We start from the raw sequence: 27,379 nt of genomic DNA on the forward strand, positions 1-27,379 counted from the left end.
AGATCCAGAGTCTCATAACAACCAAACTGTCCAGCAGGCAATCAAGATCGTAAATCATACCAAGAAGCAGGAAAACCTCATCTCAAATTTAAAAAGACAATCGGCATATGCCCATACCAAGATGATACAGATATTGGAATTATCTGACAAGGATTTTGAAGAATCATAAAAATGTCTCAACAAACAATTATGAATACACTTGAAACAAATTAAAAAATAGAAAATCTCAGTGAAATAATGGAAGATATAAAGAAGAACTAAATGGAAATTTTATAACTGAAAAATATAATTACCAAAATTAAAAACTCAATGGATAAGCTCAACAGCAGAATGGAAGGGATGGAGGAAAAGAATCAATGAACTTGAAGATCAAACAATATAAATGACCCAAGTTGAAAAACAGTAATTTGCGTAAATACAATAGACTTTCCTTCTCCTCTTGTTTTCTAAATTATGTTTGAAAATTAAAGCAAAAAGCATAATATTGTCTAAATGGTAATTTCAATGTATGTAGAAGGAATATTTAATAAAATTATATTATAAATGGAGGAGGTAAAGGGACTTAAAGGGAGGTGAGTTTCTACAAGTGTCTCCCACTGACAGAATGTGAACAATAGTTCTTCATGATGATGGAATCATTCAGTGTCTCGATTTCAGCATGGTTACCAGAATTTACTTGTATGATAAAATGCCGTATAACTATATGCACACATTTGTTTCAGTGTCCATCTACTGGTTTTGATTTTGTACTGTAGTTACACAAGATTAGCCACTGGGGGACACTGGGTGAAGGATACATGGAACTTCTCTGTATTATCTTTGTAGCTTCCTATATATGTAAAATAACTTCAAAATGAAAATAATTTTTTTAATAAATAAATAAAAGAGGATTGAAGGGACAACTTCTCAGGCAATTAGGGAACTCTCTTTTCAATCTGGAGGCCAGACATGAAGGGAGGTGGTGCCCAGAAGATGGAAGTTTCTGGACTGGAACCTTCAGGTCAGACCCTAGCCTTATCCTCAAGTGACATCACAAAGCCTCAGAAGCCCCGCCTACCACTCAGAGGTTTTGCCAATTGAACTATCATCTCAGGACTGTATTTGCATTGGAAGCAGTTGAGCAAACTACTCTGCCTGCTCAGTTACATTGGAAGGAAAATGACCCCATGTGAGCAAGAAGATCAATAGTTTGATGCTCATTCCTAGGCTATTACAAAGAGCAAGACCAATTCTCTTGGTGTTTTCTTGGTTGTGTGGGCAGTCTGCTTCTACCATATATCTCAGCTCTCTTTGAGAAATCTATTTCTTCCCCGCAACTTCCAGCCTTCTTATGGGACAAGGGTACACTCACCACTGCCATATCTGATCCTGCTTACCTAGTAAAAGTTCTCTTCTTCATTTCTCTCCTGATGACTCTGGCCACTCTACTCATCCTGGTCTGGAAAGTAACCTAAGACAAAGGCAACAAGAACAGAGAACCAGACCAAAGAAAGGAGGCAACACTGCTGGCATGAAGGTCTGCGGTTCTTGGTGGAGACTCCATTGAGGTGAAGACCTGGAGACCCCAAAGGCAAGAGGTAGAGCCTGGGAAGGAAGAGCTGCTTTAGCCACCCTACCCCGCAATGCCAGAAGCTCCCCCCAGGCCTCATTTCCCTCCTCCACCACCACCTCCGTTATAATTCACACTCATCCTGTTGCTCTTTGGCTTCTCCAGCCTCCTGAGTTAAAATGTCTTCCCTCTGTGGAATCTTCCAGACTGAAATTATAAATGGCTCTTGATTTCTGCATGAACAGAGGAAAGGACCAAACTCACGGAGAACTGAAAATTGATTACCAAGTTCAAATTTTCCTTTTTATATTAAGTATGTGTTGACTCCTGGATACTGAAATTATTGGGAGCTCACAGCATCTCCAACTCGACAATAAAACCATACTGGAAGCTCAGTTCCAGAAGATCCTCGAAAGGGAAACAGCTCACCTACTCTGAATTCTAAGTAAAATTCTCCCTCTTCCTCACCTAATTCTGGAAACAAAGAGTATTTCCTCTTAAAAAAAGATTTGAAGCACCAAGTACTTTTCTCTCTTCTTCTCCATCCTCCAACTTTGTGGGTTGGTAAATTTTAAAGACAGCATATTCTAAAACCATAATTTTGTTTGATTTTTAAGATCTTTTCTGAGTTTGGAACACATTAACTTCTTTTTCAAATGAAATCCAAACTAAAGCCACAGTGTTTTGAAAATCCATGCCCTCATCCAATTAGCCTTGGGTTACCCTGTGGAGCATTTGACATTTGCCTAGAAGGAATTAGTATTTTTCTAGGAGAAGAACCTCTATGTCCAACCCTACTGTTAACCCTTCCTCTTGGAAGCATCCTATCAGGTGGTCCCTTGTCTCTTCCCTCACATGCATTTGACTCTGGAGTCTTGAGCCAAGAGCCCCTCCTTCAGAAGCTTTACTCATTGCTTAGAATCATGGGACTGTGTCTGTCCATGCCTCTCTAAAGATAAGTCCCCCTCACCCCCGCTTTCTGGGCTGTGTACTCTGAATCTCAAGCCATGCGTCATTCATTCCCTTCCACTTTAACCCATAGAAATTAAGGAGCTTCATCACTTGGTGCTGAGGAAAGGTTAGTATTGCTACCAGACCCAAGGGGAGCCCACCTGCCCCTCCAGTGCCTGGTGGTGGTGGTGTTTGTTTTGGTGGTTGACCAGCTTTAGCAGAGACTGATTACAAGTGGCCTGCAATGGGACCCAAAGCCTCGTGGCCAAGGAAGACATATCCCTCTCCCCTCTGGTAGAGTGGACTCCTTTATCAGAGAGACTAGCCTTCCTTTCAAGTTGACTGTCACACTTTTTCTCAGTCCAGCATGCCTGCTTGGGAAGTAGGCAGGGGTGGGGTGTGGTGGAGTGGAGTGGAGCGGGAAATGAGTGTGTGGGGTTCCCATGCATCTTCTTTTGAGGAGGGGGCAGCCCAGAAAAGATCTGTCATGCCTCAGAGTTGACAGAAAGATCCTCACCACTCCTAACACTCTCCAGATCTTTCTTTCCTATCCTGCAAATGCCTCTGTTCATCCATCAAACGGTTATTGAGGCTTTGCTTTGTATCAGGCTCTGTCCCGGGTGCTAGGGATACGACAGAAAGGGGCCGCATCTCCTACAGCCCACACAGCACAGTGAGAGATATATGCTAACGAACTAATCACATGGATGAATGCTTCATTATCAACTGAGAACAGTACTCTGAAAAGAATTAGGCTTCATGAGAGCGTGTACCAAGGGAAGCTGACTGGGGAAGGCTTACCTGAGGAAGTCACGCCTGGGCTGAGAGCTGAGAAGTGAGTGGAAGTTAGACACGGGGATAGTGGGGTTGGAGGGGTGTGGTCTTCTAGACTAGCGGCCCCCAACCTTTTTGGCACCAGGGACTGGTTTCGCAGAAGACAATTTTTCCACGGACCAGGGGTGGGGGTGCCAGGGGAGAGATGGTTTCGGGATGATTCAAGCATATTACATTTATTGTGCACTTTATTTCTATTATTATTACGTTGTAATATATAATGAAGTAATTATACAACTCACCATAATGCAGAATCAGTGGGAGCCCTGAGCTTGTTTTCACTTGTCACTCACTGATAGGGTTTTGATATGAGTCAGCAAGCAATTGATTTATTATGGTCTCTGTGCAGTCAAACCTCTCTGCTAATGATAATCTGTATTTGCAGCTGTTCCCCTGTGCTAGCATCACCGCCTCAGCTCCACCTCAGATCATCAGGCATTAGATTCTCATAAGGAGCACGCAGCCTAGATCCCTAGATCCACCGCATGCACAGTTCACAGTAGGGTTTGCGCTCCTATGAGAATCTAATGCCACCGCTGATCTGATGGGAAGCGGAGCTCAGGAGGTAATGCGAGCGATGGGGAGCGGCTGTAAATACAGATGAAGCTTCACTCGCTCACCCGCCACTCACCTCCTGCTGTGCAGCCTGGTTCCTAACAGACCACAGACTGGTACTGGTCCATGGCCCAGGGGTTGGGGACCCCTGTTCAAGAGAGCAGCATGTGCAAAGCCCTGTAAGGGGAGGATTCTGTTGTATTAGTGGGCTAGAAAGATGGTGGTTCTGGAGTGCGAGAATGGAACCATATAGAGCTGGAGATGTCTGTGGGACTGGATCTCACAACACCCCAGTGGGCAATACCAATTGGGATGACTGTGGAGTGGGTGGGGATGGTGGAGTGGGGGCAGTCCTCTACGGTTCCTTAATTTAACAGCCTTGTGCCTGATTACCAGACTCCTGGGCCAGTCACTCCATGCTACCCAGGGACTCTAAGTTACCCTCCTCTCCTTTTCTTCTGTCCTCCAGGATCTCCTCGCTCCTCCAACTCCTCACGCACACAAATCTCCTCAGTTTTATCCTTACTGGGAACTTACTAACAAATCAGCCAGACTGCATTGTAAGCTATGGCCACCTGATGGCAGCAGAGGGTCAGCAAACCTGGTCCCTGCAGCAACCACCAGACAGGGGGATCCTCTCTCCTTCACACTCTTAGAGTTGGGGAGTTTGTCCCCAGCAGACGACAATCAGGTTATCCACGATAATGGGAAGCTCTTATCCAGAAGATCTCCAGAGCTGCAAATTTCATCATTATTGATCATCAATCATACGCTGGTTCTTAACATTATCTCTGTTCTGCTTAACTACCCTATGAAAAGGGCATTATGCACGCAGGTGGGAAGTTGAGTGAGGCTCAGAGACTCAGAGAGGCTGACTCTCTGTTCAAGTCTCACAGAAAAGACAGCTTATTTTTCCTCTGCCTTGCTGCCTCCTGTGTTCACGGAGGAGTAAGACATCTCCTGCTTTGAGGCAGCTCTTCTTTCCCTATCAGAAGTCTCTTGGCTCTAAAATGCCATTAGCCCGGGTTAGTATTGTGCCCTGCATTCTCCTGTGTTGCCTCCTCCTCTGTTTTCTCCCCAGAACCTTCAGAGAGGTCTGTCTGCAGCTCCATGTCCTGCACTTGTAGGGATGAAACCAACAAGTACCAACCACCATAACACATCCAGTGGGTAATGGGGACCAAAGGGAAAAGGCAGTGGAAAAGGATAAGATGCTGCTCCCTTTTTCAAGAAGCTTCTGGGCCAGATGTGGCTGAGGGCTTCCCCAATCTCAGTGCCAGGTGGTTTCTGAGAAAGGCCAAGGGTGGATACTAATGGAATGCTCTATGCATTCTGACACCTGGGGAGCCCCTGTGGGCTAGCTCGATGGGGTGGGGGGGTGCTTCCTGAAACAGGGGAAATATTAGGAAAATATATGGCTTGGATTTAGGAGTGGGAGGGAGCATGTGACACATACGGGACAGTGAGCCAGCCACATGATGCATGTAGGGAAACAATGGGAAATCAGGTCAAGAAAAGAGTACTAGCCAATGGGAAAGGGCCTTGAATGCCAGATGAGGGTGATAGATTTCAACTAAGAGGGACCCAGGGAAGGTTTCTGACGAGGGGAGTGACAAGTGAAATAAACATTAAACAAGATTAATCGGGTATAGTCAATGTGTAAGACAAATGGGAGAAGGGAGAGACTGAGTCAGAAGACCAGTTAAAATGCCAGTTGAATAACAAACTTACCAAAGTTCCTGATAATTTACTGTTTCCGTGACTTTGCCCATTCTATTCCTTCCACTTGAAATGTCCATTCGTAAACCTTTCTCTGCTCAATCGTTTTTTAAGGCGGGGTATGAAGAAGGAGGGTGAGTGGAATTCAGAGGAGTGCATCCTCAAAACTTTTGTCTAAAAACAGGCCAAAGGGATGGGGACCTCTGCCCATACCCATTCTCCTGGCCCTGAGGGCTGAGTGACTGTGTCAGGGGCTGAAACGGATGATGCCACAAGCTGGGGGTGGGGTGAGACATCTGTATCCTCGGAAAAGTTTAGACTCACAGAGCTGTCTTCTCAAGAGGATGTGAGGAGACCCCCACTGGTCTTTCTCGGTTCCTTTAGATGCTCTAACTGTTCCAGTCCACTGAATCTCAAACACTGTGGATTCCCTAAGCTGGCAGCAGCCTGCGAATCAGAGCTGCCCAGAGCTGCCACGGTCCAGACAGAATCATGAAGCGTCAGCCCCAGAAGGGCCTTAGGCCATCCAGAATCCCACTTTCTTTTACAGAGGAGGCCCCTGGTGCCCAAAGGTAAATGAGGGAGGCAGTGAGTGTGAAAGATTGGCCAGAGGATGTACTGTGAGAGCAGACAAGCCCGGTGTGAAATCCTAGCTGCGCCACTTCACACTAGCTATGCACCCGCAGGCAAATTATTTAAGCCAGTGGCTCTTAAAGTATGGTCCTGGGATCCCTGGGGGTCCCCCAAGACCCTTTCTGGGCATCCGCGAGATTGAAACTATTTTCATAAAAACAGTAAATTATTACTTTCCTTTTTCACTCTCATTCCCTCATGAATTTTTGAGAGGTTACATGACATGTCTCCTAATAAGTCAAGTGTTAAAGAGATTTGCAAAAATATGAAACAATGCTATTCTTCCTTCTTTCAAAAATAAGTTTATTATTGTTATTTTTATGAATTAATAGGTTCTTTTTAAAGTTCAGTGTTAATTTCTAATATGGTAAACATGGATAATATAACCCACATAAAGAAAAGCTCCTTCAAGTTCTCCAAACTTTTTTTTTTTTTTAAATATTTGGTTGCACCAGGTCTTAGTTGTAGTAGGCGGACTCCTTAGTTGTGGCTCCAGGGCTCCTTAGTTGTAGCTCACCAGCTCCTTAGTTGCAGCACACGGGCTCCTTAGTTGCAGCAAGCTGGCTCCTTAGTTGTGGCATGCGAACTCTTAGTTGCGGCATGCACGTGGGATCTAGTTCCCTGACCAGGGATCAAACCCAGGCCCCCTGCATTGGGAGAGCAGAGTCCTAGCCAATGCGCCACCAGGGAAGTCCCCTCCATACTTCTTAAGAGTGTAACAGAATAATGAAACTAAAAAGTTTGAGAAACAGTGATTTAAGCTCTCTAGGTCTCCATTTCCTTATCTGCAAAATGGGCATATAACATCTCACAGGATAGTCTGAGACTTAAAAAAAAAGGTACTTCAGATAAAATGCAAAATGCCTGCTCAAGATTTCACGGTATTGTGTTTCTTGAACAATGGCCTCTCCAGCCTCACCTCAGGGCTGTTCTTGGCTTTCTCTAGGGGTTCAGAGAGCCAAAAGTCTGGGGTCTGGGGGATGAAGCATTGTGTAGTATGAGGATGCTTTGCTGCTGGAAGCCAATGTCTGCATGCACAAAGTCCCCATCTGTGCCTGAGGCAGATCCCCGCATCAAGGTCACCAACCAGAGTGACAATTCTACTACATTGCCTTGTGCCACTGTGAGGGCGCAGAAACGTTTGTGCACTTGTAGTTCACCACTGTCACCACTTGAGGGGAGCATGCCCCCACAAGTAGAACAGCACTGCCAGCTCAAGACAAAAAATAAGCTTGGCGCTTCAAGAACAGAAAAAGTCACTTCAGAGAGTGTCTCACTGAAGCCTCCGTGACATTCCCCATCAACGAGTAAGTAAGGGCAGCCGACCGACCTGGCAACAAGAATGATAAACCAAGAATAGGAGAAACAACCGTGAAGAGTGCCAGTTACCAGTTTTCCTTTGAGTAAGGATTTCAACGTTGTATTACCTCCCCAGGCCCTTTTTATCACTGCTGTCTCCACCCTCCAATGAGTTTGTCTCAATGACAATGAAAGCAAATGCTGGAAGGAGTTATAAGATGGATTCCTGGACGCACTCAGCCACTAAATCCTTGTATAAGTAAACCTCAGTTTCCTCATCGGTAAAGTTGAAAAAAATATACCCATCTCATAAGATTATGAGGCTCTAAGGAGAAAGATGTAAAGAATCGTTGTGAAGTCTGAGGTGCTGTAAGCCCTTTAATAATGTATCTTAGACAGGAAAAGCCAAATAGGTAAATCCTGTGATATATACAAATAGAGATATGTAAATCTTTTTAAATGTGTGCCCCAAAAATATATATTCCTGGTTTGGGTCAGAAAGGCCCAGTGACTGAGCAAGATCAAGTTCCTTAGAGTTTTCTGGGGCTGCTGATTTAATTAAAGCTCCATCCAAATAAGATGGCTCTAGAAGACAACCATACAAATATGACCTGGGAAGAAGAGTACTTTCCCGTTAATAATAATTAACACCGATAAAACACTTTAGAGATTACAAAGCAGTTTTGCCTTACATTCTCCCCCCACCGCCCCACCTCCTCCTGAGAACGGAGAGGAAGACGCTCTCATTAGTCTTCGTTCACAGTTGAGAAAACAGGCACAAAGAAGTGAAGTAATTTGCTCAAGGTCTCATGGCAAGTCAGGGGTACAGCCAGACGCTCTGAATCCAAGGTTTGCATTCTTTCCATGGTGCAGCCCCAGGAGACTGGGGCGGTGAAGGAATCCCCTCCGTTTCAAGTCCCAAGGATGTTATGTGGGCAGCTTCATCGCCAAAGGCCTTGCATGGCCCCATTTATCCAGCCTGAGGGCTCCCAGCCCCCACTTCCTCACCCTCCAGTAAATGCCAGCTGCTTTTTCTGGTCCCACCTGAATGGCAAAGTGGCCTTTTTCTTCAGCTTGAAGGAGCTGGCACCACTGCTCTGAGCCCAGCTCCCTCCTGCCACCCAGCCCAGACCCTCCCGTTTCCTCACAGCTGTGCAGCAGTGAACCACGTGGTAGCTGAGGGTACAGTGCAGGGCCAAGGGGTGAGGGGAGCAGAGCCCAACAGAGGGGAGCTGTGTTTACCTCAACGGCAGAGGGCAGAGGAAAAAGGGGCCACGGTGAGGTGGAGACCGCCTAGGAGCAGAGTCAGGGGCACTGAAGAGTTTGAGCTAACTTCCGTGGCTCACTCCTTAGGGCTCTCAGGCAGGTCCCTGAAACACACTGGTCCTTGGTTGCTTCATTCATAGACACACCTGGAATATTCCAGAAAGTCCTGGATGACCCAAGCCAAAGGAAGGCCCAAGTACTGTCAAACCTCTCTGTCTGAAGGAAGGTTTTATTTGATCTCCCTAGTTGTCTACCCCTAAATTGCACTTTTAATCCATACTAACATGTACGTCAGCCAATTGCTACCACTCTTAACTTGGAATCCATGGTTAGATTTATGGGGGGGTCTGGGAACTTGAATTGGGGGAAAAGATACATTGTCACGAACCGCTAAGTGAATTTAGTATTCCTCTACAAGCCCCAGTAAGGTTAGCAATACCTGTGTTTCTGTCACTAACAGAAATCAAGATGCTTTCATATTCTATCAGTTGCCGCAGATCTGGTTTTTGTTTTTGTTTTTGTTTTATTTATTTTTGGCTGTGTTGGGTCTTCTTTTTCTATGTGAGGGCTTCTCCTAGTTGCGGCAAGCGGGGGCCACTCTTCATCGTGGTGCGCGGGCCTCTCACTGTCGCGGCCTCTCTTGTGGCGGAGCACAGGCTCCAGACGTGCAGGCTCAGTAGTTGTGGCTTACGGGCCTAGTTGCTCCGTGGCATGTGGGATCTTCCCAGACCAGGGCTCAAACCTGTGTCCCCTGCATTGGCAGGCGGACTCTCAACCACTGCACCACCAGGGAAGCCCCCGCAGATCTCTTGAAATATCATTTACACTCATCACCACCTGGAAATTATGGTAGTTATTAGATCTGCTGCTAGATCTGGTTATTGAATGCATTGTTAAAGTAGGTGGTAGATTACTATGTCACAAATTTAGTTTTTTTGACTCTTTCAATAACAGTATTTCAGTATAATTGGCTTCCTTTGTAATCCTACATATTTCAGCATATGCATTTGGGAACATTGTGAGGAGGGGCCCAAAGACTTCACCAAACTGCCAGAGGGGTCCTGCGCACAGAAAGGATCAGGACCCCTGACCCAAAATGTTCCTCTGAGTCCTCAAGGATGTCTGTGTCCAACCAGGCTCACAGCACCGAGCTCCCTGCGTATGGAGGGACACTGAAGAGAGGGCAGAGGGTGAGGTACCTCGTTTCTCCAGCCCCTACAAATACCAAGACTTGCTATCTTTAACTGTCACAGGGATTCAGAGAAGATGATCATATTATGCATATTTTAAAGAGGAAGTAACAAGAGCCCACCCCCTGCTCCTCTGCCTTCAAGAGCTAGAGCTCCACGGAGCCCCACCCCATAACAGTGAAGAGCCGGGCCTCAAGTCAGGCACAACCAGCTGTGTGACTGAGGGCAGATCGCTCGACTTCTCTGAGTCTCCGAGTCCTCATCTCCACAGTGCAGATAAAAACCCCTGTTCCACGGGGTTTCCTTGTGGAGTTCCATGAAACAACGTGTGTAAAGAGCTTAGCGTGGTGCCTGGGTCCAATGGCCCTACGTACAGTGGCTGCCATCACTGTTACAGAGAAGAGACTCAGTCACTGCACTGTGCTTGCCTTACAGTCCATTTTAGAAATTACAGGCAACCTTAAGGCCTCTCTCCCACCTCCAACTCCTCTCATCAGAAATGGCCAAAAATGTGTTTTTCTTTCTTTCTCGGCAACCACGACTTCTTAGAGGCCAAATGGATCTCCCCCTTCTCGCCAGCAAGGAACTCAGGCTGAAAGATGAAAGCTAACGTGTCAGGGCCGGGAGGAGGGAGGATGGGCGTCCGGCCGGCCGGGGCCGCAGTGCGGGTATCAGCAGTCCTGGACTCGCCTGAGCAGAGCTTTTCTCCCAGAGCTGAGCCCACTGGGGGCGGAGGGCAAGATCGTGCCATCCGTGTCTCCGTGTGTATGTAATTTATTTTATTGCACGGTTGGGGGAAGGTGGCTGACGCTTCACAAGCTGTACCTGACAGATAATTACAGAAAGACAAATTGTGCCCTGCCTTACCCTTCTCCCGGTAAGGGTCTCCAGACTCTGCGTATGGTGGAGGGGAGGAGGGTGCAGGGGTGCATGGAGGAGTGGGAGGGGGTGATGCTGAGCCCGGCTGCCCCATTACTCATCCACAGCTGGGAGGACAGTGGAGCCAGGAGGGACTGCGGCGGGCTCTGGCTGAAGCGCAAAGGCTTTTCTGGACTGTGTTGTGGCTCTCTTAGACGATGGCAGACGCAGGGAGAGTCAGTGCCCTCCCGGTGCCTGGTCCAAAGCTAGTTGCTCTATGGGAAGCCACAGGTCAGACCCCCAGGGGCCGTGCGGACCAGGCACAGGGTGCTCTGCTGCGCCCCCTGGAGGAGAAGACGCCCACAGCCTGGAGGGGCCTCATCTGGCTCCCCTGGTTCCGTTCTGGGAGCTGATGAGAATTCCAGTTTCTCACGGGGGTGTCTCCGCATCTCCCAGGTTCCTGCCCGCATTCTCCCCACTCCCACTCCCACTATCTTCCCCTTTTTCCTTCCCCTTCCAATTAAAACCGTTTCTATTGCATGACAGGATTTTTTTTTTTTTTAATTTATTTATTTAAGGATGTGTTGGGTCTTCGTTGCTGCACACGGGCTTCCTCTAGTTGCCGGGCTTCCTCTAGTTGCCGCGAGCGGGGGCTACTCTTCATTGAGGTGCGCGGGCTTCTCACTGCGGTGGCTTCCCTTCTTGCGGTGCACGGGCTCTAGGCACACGGGCTTCAGTAGTTGTGGCTCGCGGGCTCTAGAGCGCAGGCTCAATAGTTGTGGCGCACGGGCTTAGTTGCTCCGCGGCATGTGGGATCTTCCCAGACCAGGGATCGAACCTGTGTCTCCTGCATTGGCAGGCGGACTCTTAACCACTGCGCCACCAAGGAGGTCCCGGATTTTTTTTTTTTAACATTCACAGGAGAAAACGTGGAAGACAATGTATATAGCCTACGAACTTCCTACACTTTTTTCAAAAAATTAACATGGTAGTGATTTTCACTGTAATCTTGAATTTATAATTATTTTATGTTGACCAGGATGGAAGCTCATAAATCAAACCTATGATCATGTTAAGCTTTTCTTTCCTTTCTTTTTTTTTTAAAGAAAGAAAAACAGACTGCTCAAGCCCAGGGAAACTACGAATTTAGTTTTAAATTCTCTTCCCAAAGCTGAGGAAGAGCCTTGACTCCCTCGTCAATAAAATTGAAAAAAATATTGTCTTCCTTGGAGGGGTCTTGCTTGGTGCAAGGCACGCTGCTTGGTTCAGTTATTTATTCATGGAGCATCTGTTGAGCACCAATGGAAGGTGTGGCACTGGGTGTGACATAGTTTGGTCTGTATCACCAAAGAGCAGAGCAGAATATGTGAGCGTCCTCTGGTCGGCCCACCAAGGCAGAGTGACTGACTTCCTCCGCTGAGGGGCAGGGAGAGCCCTAGTGAGGAGGCTTCCGTGACCAATAATTCTCTCCTGGGCCACGTTCTTTAGCACTGAGCTCGGCCTCGGCCCCTCAAAACAGATTGCTACCTGCCACACTCCTCCTCTCACTGTATCTATATAGTATATCTCAGTCTCTTGCTCATTCTTTCCTGTAGCCTCTTCTGAAACCCCAGGTGAGAATAGCAGCTTCCCCTCCCCCCCCCCCCATCTCAGGAATTACCTGTGGTTGCATCTGCTTCCCTCCCCTAAAGGCCAGAACTGCCTCTTTCTTCCCCACAGTGCCCAGAGCAAGTACACAAGTATTACTGAGCTGAACGGGCCTCTCTTTCCTGGATCAATCTCCACTGGGCTCTGTCATTCTCCTACTTGCCCTCCCTCTTCCGTCCTCCTCCTCCATTTGGCATCTCTCTCCCTCCGTGCTGTGCCTCCCCCCTGCTCCTTTGTTCTCCTTCATAAGATCTGTAACTGAGGAAAGGTTCCTCATCCTGGTCAGGCCCATTCATTCTCTCGCCATGCCACTGCAGCCTGGGCGGGCTCTTCTCCCTGGTTCTCAGCCCTCCCTTGACTCCTCCCTCTTTCCCCAGAGCTGTGGCTGGACTCTGGCAGGTGCTCCCAAGTCCCACGCAGCCCCAGCAGCAGCCCCATTCCTGCACAGTCCCCTCCCCCAGTCCCGGCACACCCCAGTCCACACGCACATCCCCATCCCCAACACAGGCTCCCCTGTGCACACACTGGCCCCCCACACAAACACACATGCCCAGGGTCTTCCTGCCTTTCAGTTACAAGCCACTTATCCTTTCCTGAGAAGGAGGAGGCGATGCCTTGAGCACAAACCCTCACGTTCTTTGGAGGAGGTGCCCCTGCATTGTTGGGAAGTCCAGCAAACCTCAGGGGACAGGGTCCTCAGATGACAACAGGCTTGGAGGAGATTCAGCAGGAAGGTCCAGGTCCTCCACCACACAGCTCCCCCTCACTCTCCAAGCCACATGTCCTTCAGGCTCCTGGACCACTGTCCCTGCTCAGTTCCTGGCCTGGGCACCTCTTTGGTTTCTTCTTCCCAGCCTGCTGGGGCCCTTCTGTCCCCTCCTGCCACTCCCTCCTTGTTCCCCAGGAGCCTTTCGACTTCCTCCACACTGAGAACATCACCTGAGGTGTCCTCAAGCTCTGGGCTTCAACCCTCCACCCCTTTACTTTCCAACCATCCCAGTCCCCACACTCTCTCCCTGTGGCTACACTTGTAACCCAGCTCAGCCCCTCTTCCCCTGCTTCTTTCAGACACACGTCTGCCCCAGATCACTCCTGCTCCTCCTTCCGTGCCCCAGCCTACCCCGCCACTCCCTTCCACTCGTTCAGATGACTCAGGGACTCCCCTTGCACAGGGAAACTTTCTGAATCCATGAGCACAGAGGACATTCCCCTGCCTGGGATATTCTGAGATAGTCTCTACCCCTAACATAGAGTCATGGATTAGCACAGTTTGTAGATCTCTGACTCCATCCAATGCAACCTCCTTATTTTACAGATGAGAGAACTGAGATTCAGAGGGGAGGTAAGCCATTAGGAGCACACAGCTCGTCCACCTGAATGTAAATAGCATGCACTCACTGTTCGCTCAGTGTTCACATCCTGCTATGCAGATGTCTGCATGGACACAAGTTCCACTGCCTGACCTGGTGGTGTTGATGGCTCAGGTAAGGGGTTGGAGGTGATGAAATCGGGGAATAATTCCTCATGGGGACCCCTGGGACAGACAGCTTCCAGCTTCTTCCTGAGCCTTGTGGAAGAAACTTACAGCTGAGAAGATGGTCAACTGGCTGATTTAGTCACCCCTCACCGGGAAGAGATCATCCCAGGAGGTGCCAGCCTGCCAGTCACTGGATTTCAATCTCTCTCTCCCTCTCCCTCTCCCTCTCTCTCTCTCTCTCTCTCCTGGGAGACTTTAGGCTTCAGGAAGGAAACACCTCTGGTGAATGCGGAGGCAATGGGCAACACCTCAGGAGAAATGGGTGCTCATTCTTGGGGTCAGTCTTGATTTTCACCACCTGGATATGATGGGCAGGGTGCTGGGGGTGTCTTCCCGTGGGCATAGGGACAGAGGTTAGGGTTGGCTAAGAAACTGGTAAGGAGTATGCTAAAGGGAAAAAGAGAGGCAGAGATGGCCTCGAATGGGAAGGGAGTGAGACAAACTTCCTGGCGAGGCTGCGTTCCATGCTGGGAGACTTGGCTGTTTTAATCATCCCTGTATCCCTCCTGCCCCTCTCACCCCCGGTCTCCGCACAAAGAAGAGCGTGATGGGGAGGAAACGAGGGAGGGGGAAGGAAACACTAAGGCTCAAGGAATATGAAGCCGAAAGACAGGGGGAAATGGGAGAAACAAAGGAAACCGCTTAAGAAGCAAAGAGGGCAGCAGAAAGAAGGGTAGAGAAAAGGAGTCAGCCTCCTGTGCGCCGGCTTCGGGCTCCAGACGGCCGCTGGGGGGCGCTCCGCGCATCGCGCTCCCCACTCCCCGCTCCCCGCCCGCCCTGCTCCGGCTCCCCGCTCGCGCCTCGGCCCCGCCACACTCCAGCAGAAGCCATTACAGAGAACAAACTACCTTCTTGTCTCCGAGATGGGTCCCCGGGGCGGAAGGCAAATTGCCTGCCTCGTGCATAATAAACCAGGCGTGGAGAGGCGCGCGGAGGAGGCCGCGGCTGCCGGCGGGCAGAGGCAGCGCCGCTGCGGCCACCGGGTCCGCAGTGCCGCCGGCGCCAGGCGCCCCCGGAACCTGGAGACCCTGCCCGGGCGTGGGTGGCTGCACCGGGTGCCCGAGGGGTCAAGGGCGCGGGGGGATAGGTCCGGGAGAATCTCAAAACTCTTTAAATACCGGGTTGCCCCCCGTATGCCCATCCTGCATCCAGTCCACAGACAAGTTTGTGACTGTTGGCTGATCCCAGGAAAACCATACCTAGAGCTCCGCGTCTTTGTTGGGCCACTTGCTTCTGCCTGGAATGCCTTTCTTCCTGTGAAAAACTAGCCTGTCTTTCTCATCCTTCAAGTCCCTGCTCAGAGGGCAGCAGTTCTCGCTCGGAACCCCCAACAGTTACAAGCAATGGCTTTCTCTTTCTGCTAAGGTGGCACTGTGTTCAGATTCCTAGTATTTAGCAGTTACATCACATATTACATTTATTTGCATACAGGTAGGTCTCTGTTATTGGACTGCACATTTCTTTTTTTTTCTTTTTATAAATTTATTTATTTTATTTATTTATTATTTTTGGCTCCGTTGGGTGTTCGTTGCCGCGCGAGGGCTTTCTCTAGTTGCTGCGAGCTGGGGCTGCTCTTCCTTGCAGTGCACGGGCTTCTGATTGCAGTGGCTTCTCTTGTTGCGGAGCACTAGCTCTAGGCGTTCTGGATTCAGTAGTTGTGGCTCGGGGGCTCTAGAGCGCAGGCTCAATAGTTGTGGCGCACGGGCGTAGTTGCTTCGCGGCATGTGGGATCTTCCCAGACCAGGGATCAAACCTGTGTCCCCTGCATTGGCAGGTGCATTCTTAACCACTGTGCCACCAGGGAAGCCCCAAGGACTGCACATTTCTGAAGGACAGAAAGCATTATTTACTTATCTCCATACCGCAGAGACTTAGCACAGTGTCCAGTACTGAGTCATTGAATGAAAGAATGAATGAGTGTAAAAAACGAAACTAGAGGTCCAGATCAATTAATCACAGGTTCTTCTCCTCCCCTTACTATTGGCTTCCTGCGATTCCTGTTCTGCCCTATCTGAGATTCTATATAGGGCAGAGGGGCTATATATAGATGCTATATATTAGGTGAAGCTGAAACAGGAGGGAAGGGGGCAGGGTACAACCTTTGGGAAAACTGCATAGCCATAGGACATGACAAAAACTGGTTGGAACCAACTAGGTCCAAGATGATGGAAAATTTGACTTGCAGTGGACCTGGAGCCTCATTATATGCTCATTAATGTATTAATGTAATACATTAGCATGCTAAGTGACACACCCACCAGCACCATGACAGTTCTGAGGAGGACCATCAAAGATCAAAAAGTGGGCAGTGGCCCAATTCCTGGAAGTCTCCACCACTTCCTCGAAATAGTTGGAATAATCCTCCCACTCATTAGCCTAGGAAATTACCCAGTCCATAAAAACTAACCATGCCATATTTCAGGGCTTCTCGCCTTCTGAGATGACCCACACTCTGTCTATGGAGTGAGTTTCTCCCAAGCCCTCTCACCTTCTGAGATGGCCCACACTCTGTCTGTGGAGTGTGCTTCTCTCTAAATAAATCCACTTCTTACCTATCACTTTGTCTCACTGAGTTCTTTCTTCGATGAGACATCAAGAACCGGAGCTTCATTAAGTCCTGAGACCAGGTGTGTGATCTCAGTTAAAAGACTGGGGGTTCAAGTCCCAATCTGAGTTACATGGTTTCAAAACCTCCCCAGGGGAGATAAGCCATCGTCAGGAACTGTGTAGGAAGAAGACATTGAGGAGGGAAAAGGGTGCATGTGGAGCCCAGTCCCTGACTCATGAGGAAGCCATGCAAATAAACAGTGACGACCCTGTGTGCTAAGTACATAGAAAGAGAAAAGCAGGGGAGCCAGAGTTTCTCCTGAGTTAGGCCAACAATCACAAACTTGTCTGTGACCCTGGGTCCAGGGATGGGGACACAGGAAAGGAGCACCTAGGAGGAGCCCATAATCCAGACATGGGCAGGAGGTAAGAAAATCTCCAGGCAGGAGGCAAAGCTCAGGAGTTAGCTAGGAAAAGGTGAAAGGGGATGGACAAGTATTTCAAGGAGAGAACCCATTCCAAGGAGGCAGGAAATGGCATGGCCCACATGATGGGGAACTGTAAGTAGACTCACAAGTGGTCTCCTTAAACCCTAGGAAGGGACTCAACAAGACACAAGGCTGGACAGAGGGGGTCAGCTCATGGAAGCCCTCGACTGACTTGTTAATGGGCTTAATTTTGTCCTGACCTTGACAGGGAGCCATGGAATGATTGCAGGGATGAGAGTATCACATCAGATTTTCATTTTAGAAGGATTATTTCAGCAGCCGAGTCAAGTATGGATTAGATAGGGTCAGGCTGGAGACAGAAAGATTGGATAGGAGGCTCTTATATTCATCTGGACAAGAAGTGAAGAAAGTCTGAACTAAGGCAGGCATAATGGAAATGGGGAAGAGCGGCAAGGCTGGAGCATGAGCAAGGAAGCAGACTCAGCAGGTCTTGGTGACTGATTGGATATAAGGCATGAGGAAGGGGCAAAAGACAAGCCTGGCTCCCAAGGTTTTAGATTAAGCAGCTGGGTAAAAGGTGACCCCATTCAAGGAAGAAAAGGTAGGTTTCATAGGTAGATCATGTTGTATTTGAGGTGCTGGGGGGATATTAAGAAAATGTAGGGTCTGCAACTCTGAAGGAAGCTATGCTGGAGATAGAGGTTTGAGAGTCATCAGCGTAGCCTTGGTGGCTTAAAGACAAAAGAATAGATAACATTACCTTCAAAAGTGTGGGTAGAGGGGGAAGGGAGAAGAAGATCCAGGACAAAACACTGGATACTACCTGCATTTAAGGGACCAATAGAGGAAGAGGAGCCCACTTCAGCAGAGAAGGGGTAGTCAGAGAGGTGGGGGGAAATTCGAGGTGACACCACAGAGCAAAACGGAGAGTCTTAGGCATGGCCATTAGTGCGAAATGTTACAGACAGGACAAGGAAGTATCAGGAAACACTTTAAAAGGCACAAAAAAAGGTTATTGGATGTCCTGTCTAACTTCCCCATCAAGGTTATCTCTGCTTTTCATTGTCTATCAGCTATTTTACAACCCTCTAATTTGTAGAAAACTGGTAATGCAAATGTTTCTTGTCCATAGAAATGAAAATCAGTTGTGTATGGTAGAGTGCAACTGATTAGTGCCTCGTGGAGAAAAACTCATTTCAGTGGGTTTCCCTGGTGGTGCAGTGGTTAAGAATCCGCCTGCCAATGCAGGGGACACAGGTTCGATCCCTGGTCTGGGAAGATCCCACATGCCACGGAGCAACTAAGCCCATGCACCACAACTACTGAGCCTGTGCTCTAGAGCCCACGAGCCACAACTACTGAGCCCACGTGCCACAACTACTGAAGCTCCCATACCTAGAGCCCATGCTCTGCAAGAAGAGAAGCCACCACAATGAGAAACCTGCTCACCGCAATGAAGAGTAGCCCCCACTCGCCACAACTAGAGAAAACCCGCGCGCAGCAACGAAGACCCCACACAGCCAAAAATAAATAAATTAAAAAAAAAATTCATTTCAGAATTCCTGGTTTACCTATCTGAGTGTGGTACTTTGAATTATCCTTTGAATCAGTTACAACATTTTACTGGATCTCTCGTTAATTAATGGATTAAATACACTTTTTGACACATTCATTTTATATTTGTATGCAAATCATGATTTAACCTTTGTTTAAAAATGATCCTATAACAGAAGAAAATAACTGAAAAGCGACTATTGGATTTGATGACTAGAGCAAGATCTGTTTGGAAGGTTTGGCAGGATCAGAAGATAGACTGTAGTGTGTTCAGGTGGGGAAGTGATAAAAACGAGGAAGCACAGACAATGGATTTCCAGAAACTTGGCTGGGAATGGAAGGAGAGAGATTGGGTATTAGCTGGAGGGCACCATATTGTGGAAAGAAAGAAGTATTTTTTTACGGCTGGCACCACAATTCCTTTTTAAAGTGTCAATACCTTGGTAAGCTGTGCTGGGTATAAAAACATGACAGAAGCACAAATGAGGGGGGGCTAGAATAGGGTGCTATGGGATGACAAAAAAGGGTCACTTAATTTGACATGGGGGTGTAAGTCTTCCCTGAAAAGATAACTCCTGGTTTGAGTCTTTAAATAGGAGTGAGTTGAGTCTTTTTTTTTCTTTCTTTCTTTTCTTTGCTGTGATTATGGAGTCCCGGAAGGAGTCAGAGATGTTGCACTGAGTCCATGCCAAGTATGAAGGAAACAAGCTGTGGTGGGAAAGCCTTAGGGTCAAAAACTTCAATCCTTCCTCTTGCCACTGGTTTGCCATAAATATTATACAGAAGCCAAGGGTTCTGAATGGAAAATTGGTGAGGAGCATTTGTAAATGTACTGCTCTGAAAATCTGAGTTGCTTCATTGCCACCAGGTTGGTATCCATCCATAGAAGACACCAAAATCATGGAATCCTGGTTGTTAGTGCTTAGAAGGAAACTCAGAGATCAGTGGTGCAATTCCCTGCCTTGTAAAAATGCCATTCTGGTTGCGTAAGTTCCCTGATTTTTGACAGATAAAAAGTGTGACAGATAAAAAGTGTGAAGGTGTTTCCCTGCCCTCAGGGAGTTCATTGTCACTGACAGACTCCAGCTCCCTGATTCAGAGCTGCACAGCTAGCCCACAGGCCTGAACTCAAATATTAGGCTTTTTGCCCTCAATCGACCAGAATTCCCAATGTTTCTACATTTGCCCTGAGGTTTTTTCTTCCCCCAATGGAGTTTTTAAATCCAAGAGAAACCTATGTCCAGTGCTGGAGGTGCTGTGTCCTCCCATAAGGAAGGGGCAATTCTTGAACAATGAGGTTTGTCTCTCTTTTCCTACCCTAGTGAGGGTCTGCCCTTTCAAAGGAGGATCTGAGATTCCAGCTCCTTTCTCTGACATGCAGAGAGACCAAAGGGACAGGCATCCAAAAAAATTATTTTAATAAGTGAAGATACTGTTAATAACCCTTTGGTTTAATTAGAAGGAGAGAGCTGGAGGCCTGGGGGCTCTGAGGCCAGAAGTTTCTTGGGTTTATTTGCTGAGCTCTTCTGAGCTGTCCCACTGGGTATTGAGATGGAAGATAGGGGAATTCCCTTTAAGGCCTAGCTTCAGAGGCCCATTCTTCTGAACGTTGTACATAATCACATTTATGAAAGTGCTTGGCACATTTACTTAATAAATGCTAGCTTCTTCCCTATCCTAAGCACCCCCCAAACTTCAGGTAGTTTCATTGAAGAAAGGGGTCCAGGGAGCAAGAGAGCAAGGTCAGTGGAACTAGAATGGTAAGTGACAAAGTGAGGAGGGAGGCGGGCAGGGGCCAGCTAAGGTAGGGCCTGTTGGAAATGAAAGGAGTGTGGATTTTATTCTAAGTGGAATAGGAAGCCCTAAGGCATGGAGCAAAGGAGTGAAGTGATGTGATTTACATTTTAAAAGGATTACTCAGGTTGTGTTATTTTAGTTAAAGTCTAATTTTACAGTATTGATGGTGAAACTAAGAAGAGATTCTTTTTTTTCCCCAAGTAGGGTAACAATTCCTTAGGGAATCACTATCAATGCCTCGCTGTGGAGAACAGACTCTAGGGGCACAGAGAATGGAGGCAGAGAGACCACTTAGCCACTGCAAGAGTCTGGGCAGTGCCGAAGGACCATTGGGCTAGAGGATAGCAGTGGAGGCCATGTGTTGTGATGGGTTTGGGGAAACATGCTCATTTAATATCCAATTGTGCCAGCTCTTCCCTCGGCTGATGCAGTAGCATTATTATGTCCATTTTATGGATTAGAAAACTGAGACTCAGAAAGTTTCAGTAACTTGTCCAAGGTCACATGGTTAATAAATGGAGCGTGGACTAGAATCCATATCTCCTGATTCTCAAACTGTACAGTTGACAGATCTAGATCCTGCAAGCCAGGTCTGGGACATTGTGATGCCAGCCATTAAACAATTCCAAGTAGGCCCACCACACAGAGCACTCCAAGTCTTGGGACACCAAAGAACCTAGGTTGAGGTGCCAGATATGGCGATGGCTGAGCTGCTGGACGTGGGAACCCCTCTTATTCCATCTCCTAGGGATTTTTGTCTGAGAATCTGGCACTATCTCTCACGGCAGTGGAGGGAATGGTTCTCAGGGCCATTGGAAGATCAAGGGACCCCCACTCCCTCTTGAAGAAGAGCCAGAAGACAGTGTCTGTACTTATTGATGGTTAGGAGGTGAAGGAACGCAGAGAACCCTACTGGGTTGAGGTGGAGAACGCTCCCTCAGACTAGTGGGGTGCAATGGGGAAGGTTGTTTCCTACCCGTTGTTCAGAACTCACTCAGAAGGCAAGATGTGGAAGAGACAGGAAACCATATCATAAGAGAAATGGTCTGAAGAATCAAGAAGCATTTAACTCAGAAAAGAGGCATCTCAGAAGAGACATGACATCATGATAACTACGTTTCAACATCAAAAGTGTCGTTTGGGAAAAGGGGGTGGCGACTACTGACAGCATTGCCCTGAAGGCAGAACTATAGCCATTGGGAGAAAATTGCAAGGAGGCAGATTCATGCTCAGTAGAAGGAAGAAATGTCTTCCAATTAATCTTGCCAAAATAATAGAAAATCCTGTTTTTTTTTTTTTAAAGTAGTAATAATAAATTAACAATACTTCATGTTTACATCTATTAGGTTGAACCATATAACATTGCTAATGTTCGACCATTTCTGATCTACAAAAACAGCAATTTCATATGGCTTGACTTACTACATTTTCCCATCTCAGAATAATTTCCAAAGTCCTTTTAATGGCCTACAAGTCCTCACAGGATCTGTTCAACCCCACCTTTCTTTCTAATAGGATTTCCTACCACCTTTCTCTACTCCCCCTGGACAGACCCCTTGCTGGGGGCTTTGAACCCTCTAAACTCATTTCTTGCCTCAGGGCTTTGCAGCTGCTGTTCCCTGTGCCTAGAATATTCTTTTTCCAAGTTTACCTTTCCTTTTTTTTTTTTTTTTTTAAAGATTTATTGATTGATTGATGGATTGATTGCTGTGTTGGGTCTTCGTTTCTGTGTTAGGGCTTTCTCTAGTTGCGGCAAGCAGGGGCCACTCTTAATCGCGGTGCGCGGGCCTCTCACTATCGCGGCCTCTCTTGTTGCGGAGCACAGGCTCCAGACGCGCAGGCTCAGTAGTTGTGGCTCACAGGCCTAGTTGTTCCGCGGCATGTGGGATCTTCCCAGACCAGGGCTCGAGCCCGTGTCCCCTGCATTAGCAGGCAGATTCTCAACCACTGTGCCACCAGGGAAGCCCCTACCTTTCCTTTTATCTTAGAGGCTTTCTCTGACCACCCAACATAAAGTCCATCCCCCACTGTCCCCTATATTCCGCTCTGCTCTCTTCAGAGTACTTACCCTTATCTGACATACACCTATTTGTTTATTGTCCATCTCCCATCATTATAATATAAATGCTACGAGAGCAGGGACTTTGCACTGTTCCCTGCTGTACCCCAGGGTTTGGAACAGTGCCAGACATATGGTGAATGTTCAATAAATATTTTTTGCATGAATGAAGGAACGATTTTTATCAACGAGGAAACTGAGGCCCGAAGAGGTCAAATGATTTTCCCAAAGGCATAGAGCTGGTGCCTGGAAAAGCTGGAGGGGGAAGCCCAAACATTCAGATTCCAAAGCCCATACTCCATAAAAAGCCACCCTGCTTTTCAGTCCCCTGATGGCCTTGATGCAGAGCCCACTTGTCTCTGAGGCCAAATAGTGGCTCCTCCTTTGGGTCCATAGTTGGACCAGATGGCCCCAGAGATGCCTTCAATTTTTGAGATTCTCTTCTCCACAGGTAAGCATCTATTTTAGTGAGGGCTCTGAGAAGAGCAAGATTGTGGTCACCCCTCAGGCTATAGCATCACTGAGGATCCAGACTAGGAGGGTTGACACGATACTGTTTGCAAAGAAATCCTAACCTGTGTCTCTTTTGGGGAGTTGGAACATTTATCTGAACCTCAAAATATGAAATATTCCCCAGTTTGCAAATGAATGCGGGATGTGTTTGCATAGCGACCGCCAAGAGAGCAGTATTATGTGGAGAGGAACAGAAAGACAAAGCTCCCGGGTTCAGTTCTGGAAGCTGACGGCTCTGCTCTCCCCGGGAGGTTGCCTCTGTGTGGCTAATTACAATGAATAAAGGAAGTGGGAAAGTGAGTGCCGATGAAGTGATCTTTCTCCTGCCCCAGGTTCCTGCTTTGCAAAGAGCTGGTCTTTTGGTTTCAGAACCCTGGGGACCATAAAGATGTTCTCTATTGTCCCAGATGGATGGGCACATTCTCCCAATAGCAGGTCACTGTTAAAGCTGCCAGTATCTTGTGTGCACGTGTAGGGGTGGGGGGTACGGTTGTAGGAGCAATGTGTGTGGCATGGGATGCTGCAGAGTGGCGATGGCATGGGGTGGGGATGGGATGCTAGCGTGTTAAGAGACCCAAGTAATCAACTCACATTTGAATAGCATTTAGCAATTTACAAAGGGCTTTTGTGTACCTCATCTCATTGTGTGTTCACAACATTTTACAGATAAAGAAAAGGCAGCTCAGAAAGATGTGCTGACCTGCCCTGAATCCGAGTTCCAGGAGGCACTGCTGGGATTTTTTTTTTACAGTTTATTTATTTATTTATTTTTGGCTGCGTTGGGTCTTTGCTGCTGTGGGCGGGCCCTCTCTAGTTGCGGCAAGCGGGAGCCACTCCTCGTTGCAGTGCGCGGGCCTCTCATTGCGGTGGCTTCTCTTGTTGCGGAGCTGGGGCTCTAGGAGCCTGGGCTGCAGTAGTTGTGGCCCGCGGGCTCCAGAGCACAGACCCAGTAGTTGTGGCGCACGGGCCCAGTTGCTCCGCAGCATGTGGGATCCTCCCGGACCAGGGCTCAAACCCGTGTCCCCTGCATTGGCAGGTGGATTCCTAACCACTGCACCACCAGGGAAGCCCCAAGCACTGCTGGGATTTTAACCTAAATCTTCTCATTCCAGATTCCATGCTCTTTTCATAACCCCTGGGCAATTGTTGACATCTTTAGTGATGCCCACTGTTCTCCTTTCTCCAGGCTAACACAAGCTAACAGTTACTGAGTACTCATGTGCTGAGAACTTTACTAAGCACGTTATATGGGATAGGAAGTCTTAGTCCATTTCACAGGGAGAAAGGTGAGACACACAGAGATAAAGGAACTTACTGTAGGGGAACAGAATTTGCCACCCTAAAATATGTTTTTAGCGTATTGTTTTAATCTCGTTATTTTCTGTGAAACAGTAGGCTTGGGAAGGGCTCTGAAAACTGAGTAGGCGTTGCCCTATTGTAAGAAACATTTACATCTGTAAGGGAAATCTCCATTTGTCAGGATGTCTCCCTCCCTGTACCAGGAAGAGGAGGATGACCAAATCTCTAGAAGTTCTTACCAATGAAGAAGGCAAAGACTTAAATCTGCATCGTAATCACCCTTGTTTGCTGGGTGATTATAACCTCCCATAACTGACTCTCCCCACCCTCAACCTCGGTTTTTGTCTTTAGCTGAGGATGGTATTTAAGGGAAGGGCTTTGGTCATTTTGCTGAGTTACTCAGTTTTCCTGGGTCTCTCTCCTGTGTACATGTTACTAAATTTTTGTTTGATTTTCTCCTGTTAATCTGCTTCATGTCAATTTAATTCTTAGACCAGCCAGAAGAACCTAGAAGGGTAGAAGAAAATTTCTTCATCCCCAACATTATCCAAGGTCAAGCTGGAGCAAGAGGTGAAGCTGTGTATTAATCAGGATAGGACACACTATGCTGCAGTAACAAACAGCTCCAAAATTTCAATATCTTAACAAAACAAAGATTCACTTCTCCCTCAAACTACATGTTTGTCATGGGTTGTCAGAGGAGCTCTGCTTCACATCATCACTCAGGGGCCCAGGCCGAGAGGGACTCCACTATTATGAAGCTGCACCATCTGGAATAAATGAGCTCCTGTCGCTATGGCAGGTGAAGAAAGAGCTGGAGGGTCTCACACTAGCAATTAAATGCTTTGGTCTGGAAGTGACATGTCACTTTTGTTTATAGAACACTGGCCAAAACTAGTCAGGCTGGCCTTGTCCAATAGCCAGGGGACTCAGATAGAGGACTCAATATTAGTGAGTACTGGTAATGTCTATCAGCTTGGCAGACTGACTTGAGAGCCCATGTTTTAATCACCATGCCATCCCACTTCATCAAGGATGGACTCCTCCAGGGTAAATTCCCTTTATGCGTTATGTTTGTGGGTTTGGTTCCCTTCCCTCCATCCCTGCATTCCTTTAGCACATATTGAGCAACTATATGCCAGGGACTCTGTTAGATGATGAGCCTTCCAGCGCCTTTATTTTAAGAGGAAAGTACTAATGTGTTATACACAAAACCCTGTGATCAAAGCTAACAGTTACAAATGAGATCAGTGAGAGGCAGCTCACCTGTCCTGAGACTTGCTAGGAGGGAGAGAGGGTGAGTACATAATGAATCAGGCAAGGCTTCCTGGAAGAGGTGGCCTTTGACCTGGGCCCTAAAGATATGCAAAATTTAGAAATAGGAAGGTAAAGGGACATGGGCATTCCAGGCAGAGAAAAGAGCTTAGACAAAAGCACAGAGGCAGCAAAGTGCAGGAGTATGCCAAATAAGGCATGATTCTGTCGGACTGTCTTGAAATGTTGGGTAAGTGAAAGGGAAGGATGAATGGTCTGATCCTGTGGAAAGGTGATCTTGGGGTAGATCTTGGAGGACTTTGAAGTTCACCCCTTTGGTGTGAAGGTACAGACAAGAGCACATTTGTGCCAAGGGCAAGAGCTCCTGCTGTGAGGCAGGAGACCTCCCAAGGAGGGAGTGGCTTGTTAAACTCTGCAAAGAGTGGTGATAAAGGGCCTGTTGGTGTCATTACTGTTAGGGGAACCCTGACTGAAACCTCCCGCCCTGGCCAGGCACCATAGTAACCACTTGCATGAGTTATCTTAAACAGGAGGTCCTGGTAAGGAATTCGGAACTAACAAGCTACCACCAACCAGAAGAATTCAGGAAAGGTCAAAAGGAGAGAGGAGACATCAGTCCATATGTCCTACCAACCTCCCAGAATCCTCCTCGCTGGAATCCATCTTGGCTGAGTGATGTGCACACCACCAGGAAGGACCCTGAGTCACAACGATTGGCCAGAGACAACCCAGAAACTCATCCCATCACCATAAAACCCGAGACTGTGAGCCATGTGGCAGAGCAGTTCTCCTGGGTCCCCTTACCCTCCTGCTCTCCACCTGGGTGCCCCTTCCCAAAAAAGTCTCTTGCTTTGTCAGCACGTGTGTCTCCTCAGATAACTCATTTCCGAGTGTTAGACAAGAGCCCACTCTAGGGCCCTGGAAGGGATCCCCCTTCCCGCAACATTACTACTTGTCTTCAGGCTGGGGGTGACTTAAGGGAAGGGCTTGGGCCCCTGTCACAGGAAGAGGCCTAATACATGAGACAGGCTCCTGCGGCCTATCTAGTGCCTAGATATGAGAGTGGGTTCCCCCTAAAACCAAGTCCCCGTCGAGCTTATGACTAATCTCTCCATCTAAAACTTTATTCTATTTCTTGTCCCACCCCTGTTCCCCTCAGGATTGAGGAATGTCAAAGAAAAGTGGGAATTGAAACTGAGCAAGACCCTGCAGGACGCTCCTGGGCACAGAAGCATTTCTGTGTCCCTCATTTCTTATTTGTAGAAAAAAGCTTTAGTCTCCTAGGTCTTCCCTGAGTTCCAAAGAGCAGACTCAAGCAGTTACTAATTAGGGAAGTGAGAGGATGCAGAAACAAAGGAAAAGCAGTCAAGAAACAATAGTTCAGTGATGGACAGAGTCCTAGTTCCTTCTCGAGGGACACACCTAACAATTTGACACACATCTTTGAGTTGTTCTGTGGGAACGAAGATGCCCACCCAGGTAGAGGATGGTGACTACATGCTGACCACAAGTCCATAGACCCCAGACTGGTTGGAACCAGAAGGCTGATGATTAAGATTCCCAAAACACCACTCTGTTATCTCACCACCAACCAAAAAGAAAAAAGTCATGCTCCCTGCAACCCTCATCCCAAAATGCTGCCTTTAAAAACCTTACACCTTGGCCAGTCAGTAAGATGAATCCGAGAAACGTCTCCCATCTTCTTGGTCAGTGTCCTCTTAATCAATAAACCTTTCTCTGCCCCAAATTCCAACGTTTCAGTTTGTTTGGGCTCACTGTATGTAGGGCACATGAACTTGGGTTTGACAACAAGTATCGTGTGGTGCCCTATACAGCTCACAGACTTGT

General features: G+C 47.7%; 1 protein-coding gene across 1 annotated transcript; it reads left to right on the top strand.

Moving 5' to 3' along the window:
* Positions 1 to 948: 948 nt before the first annotated feature.
* On the top strand, positions 949 to 3,467 carry SMIM42 (small integral membrane protein 42; the record flags this gene model as incomplete). Its single annotated transcript, XM_082346199.1, is given in 3 exon segments — positions 949 to 1,000; positions 1,207 to 1,451; positions 1,455 to 3,467. Coding segments are annotated over 3 exon segments (357 nt in total). The 3' UTR covers positions 1,515 to 3,467.
* Between the last annotated feature and the right edge of the window lie 23,912 nt (positions 3,468 to 27,379).

This window comes from Balaenoptera borealis, assembly GCF_965194805.1.
Source record: "Balaenoptera borealis genome assembly, chromosome: 1".
NCBI lineage: Eukaryota > Metazoa > Chordata > Mammalia > Artiodactyla > Balaenopteridae > Balaenoptera > Balaenoptera borealis.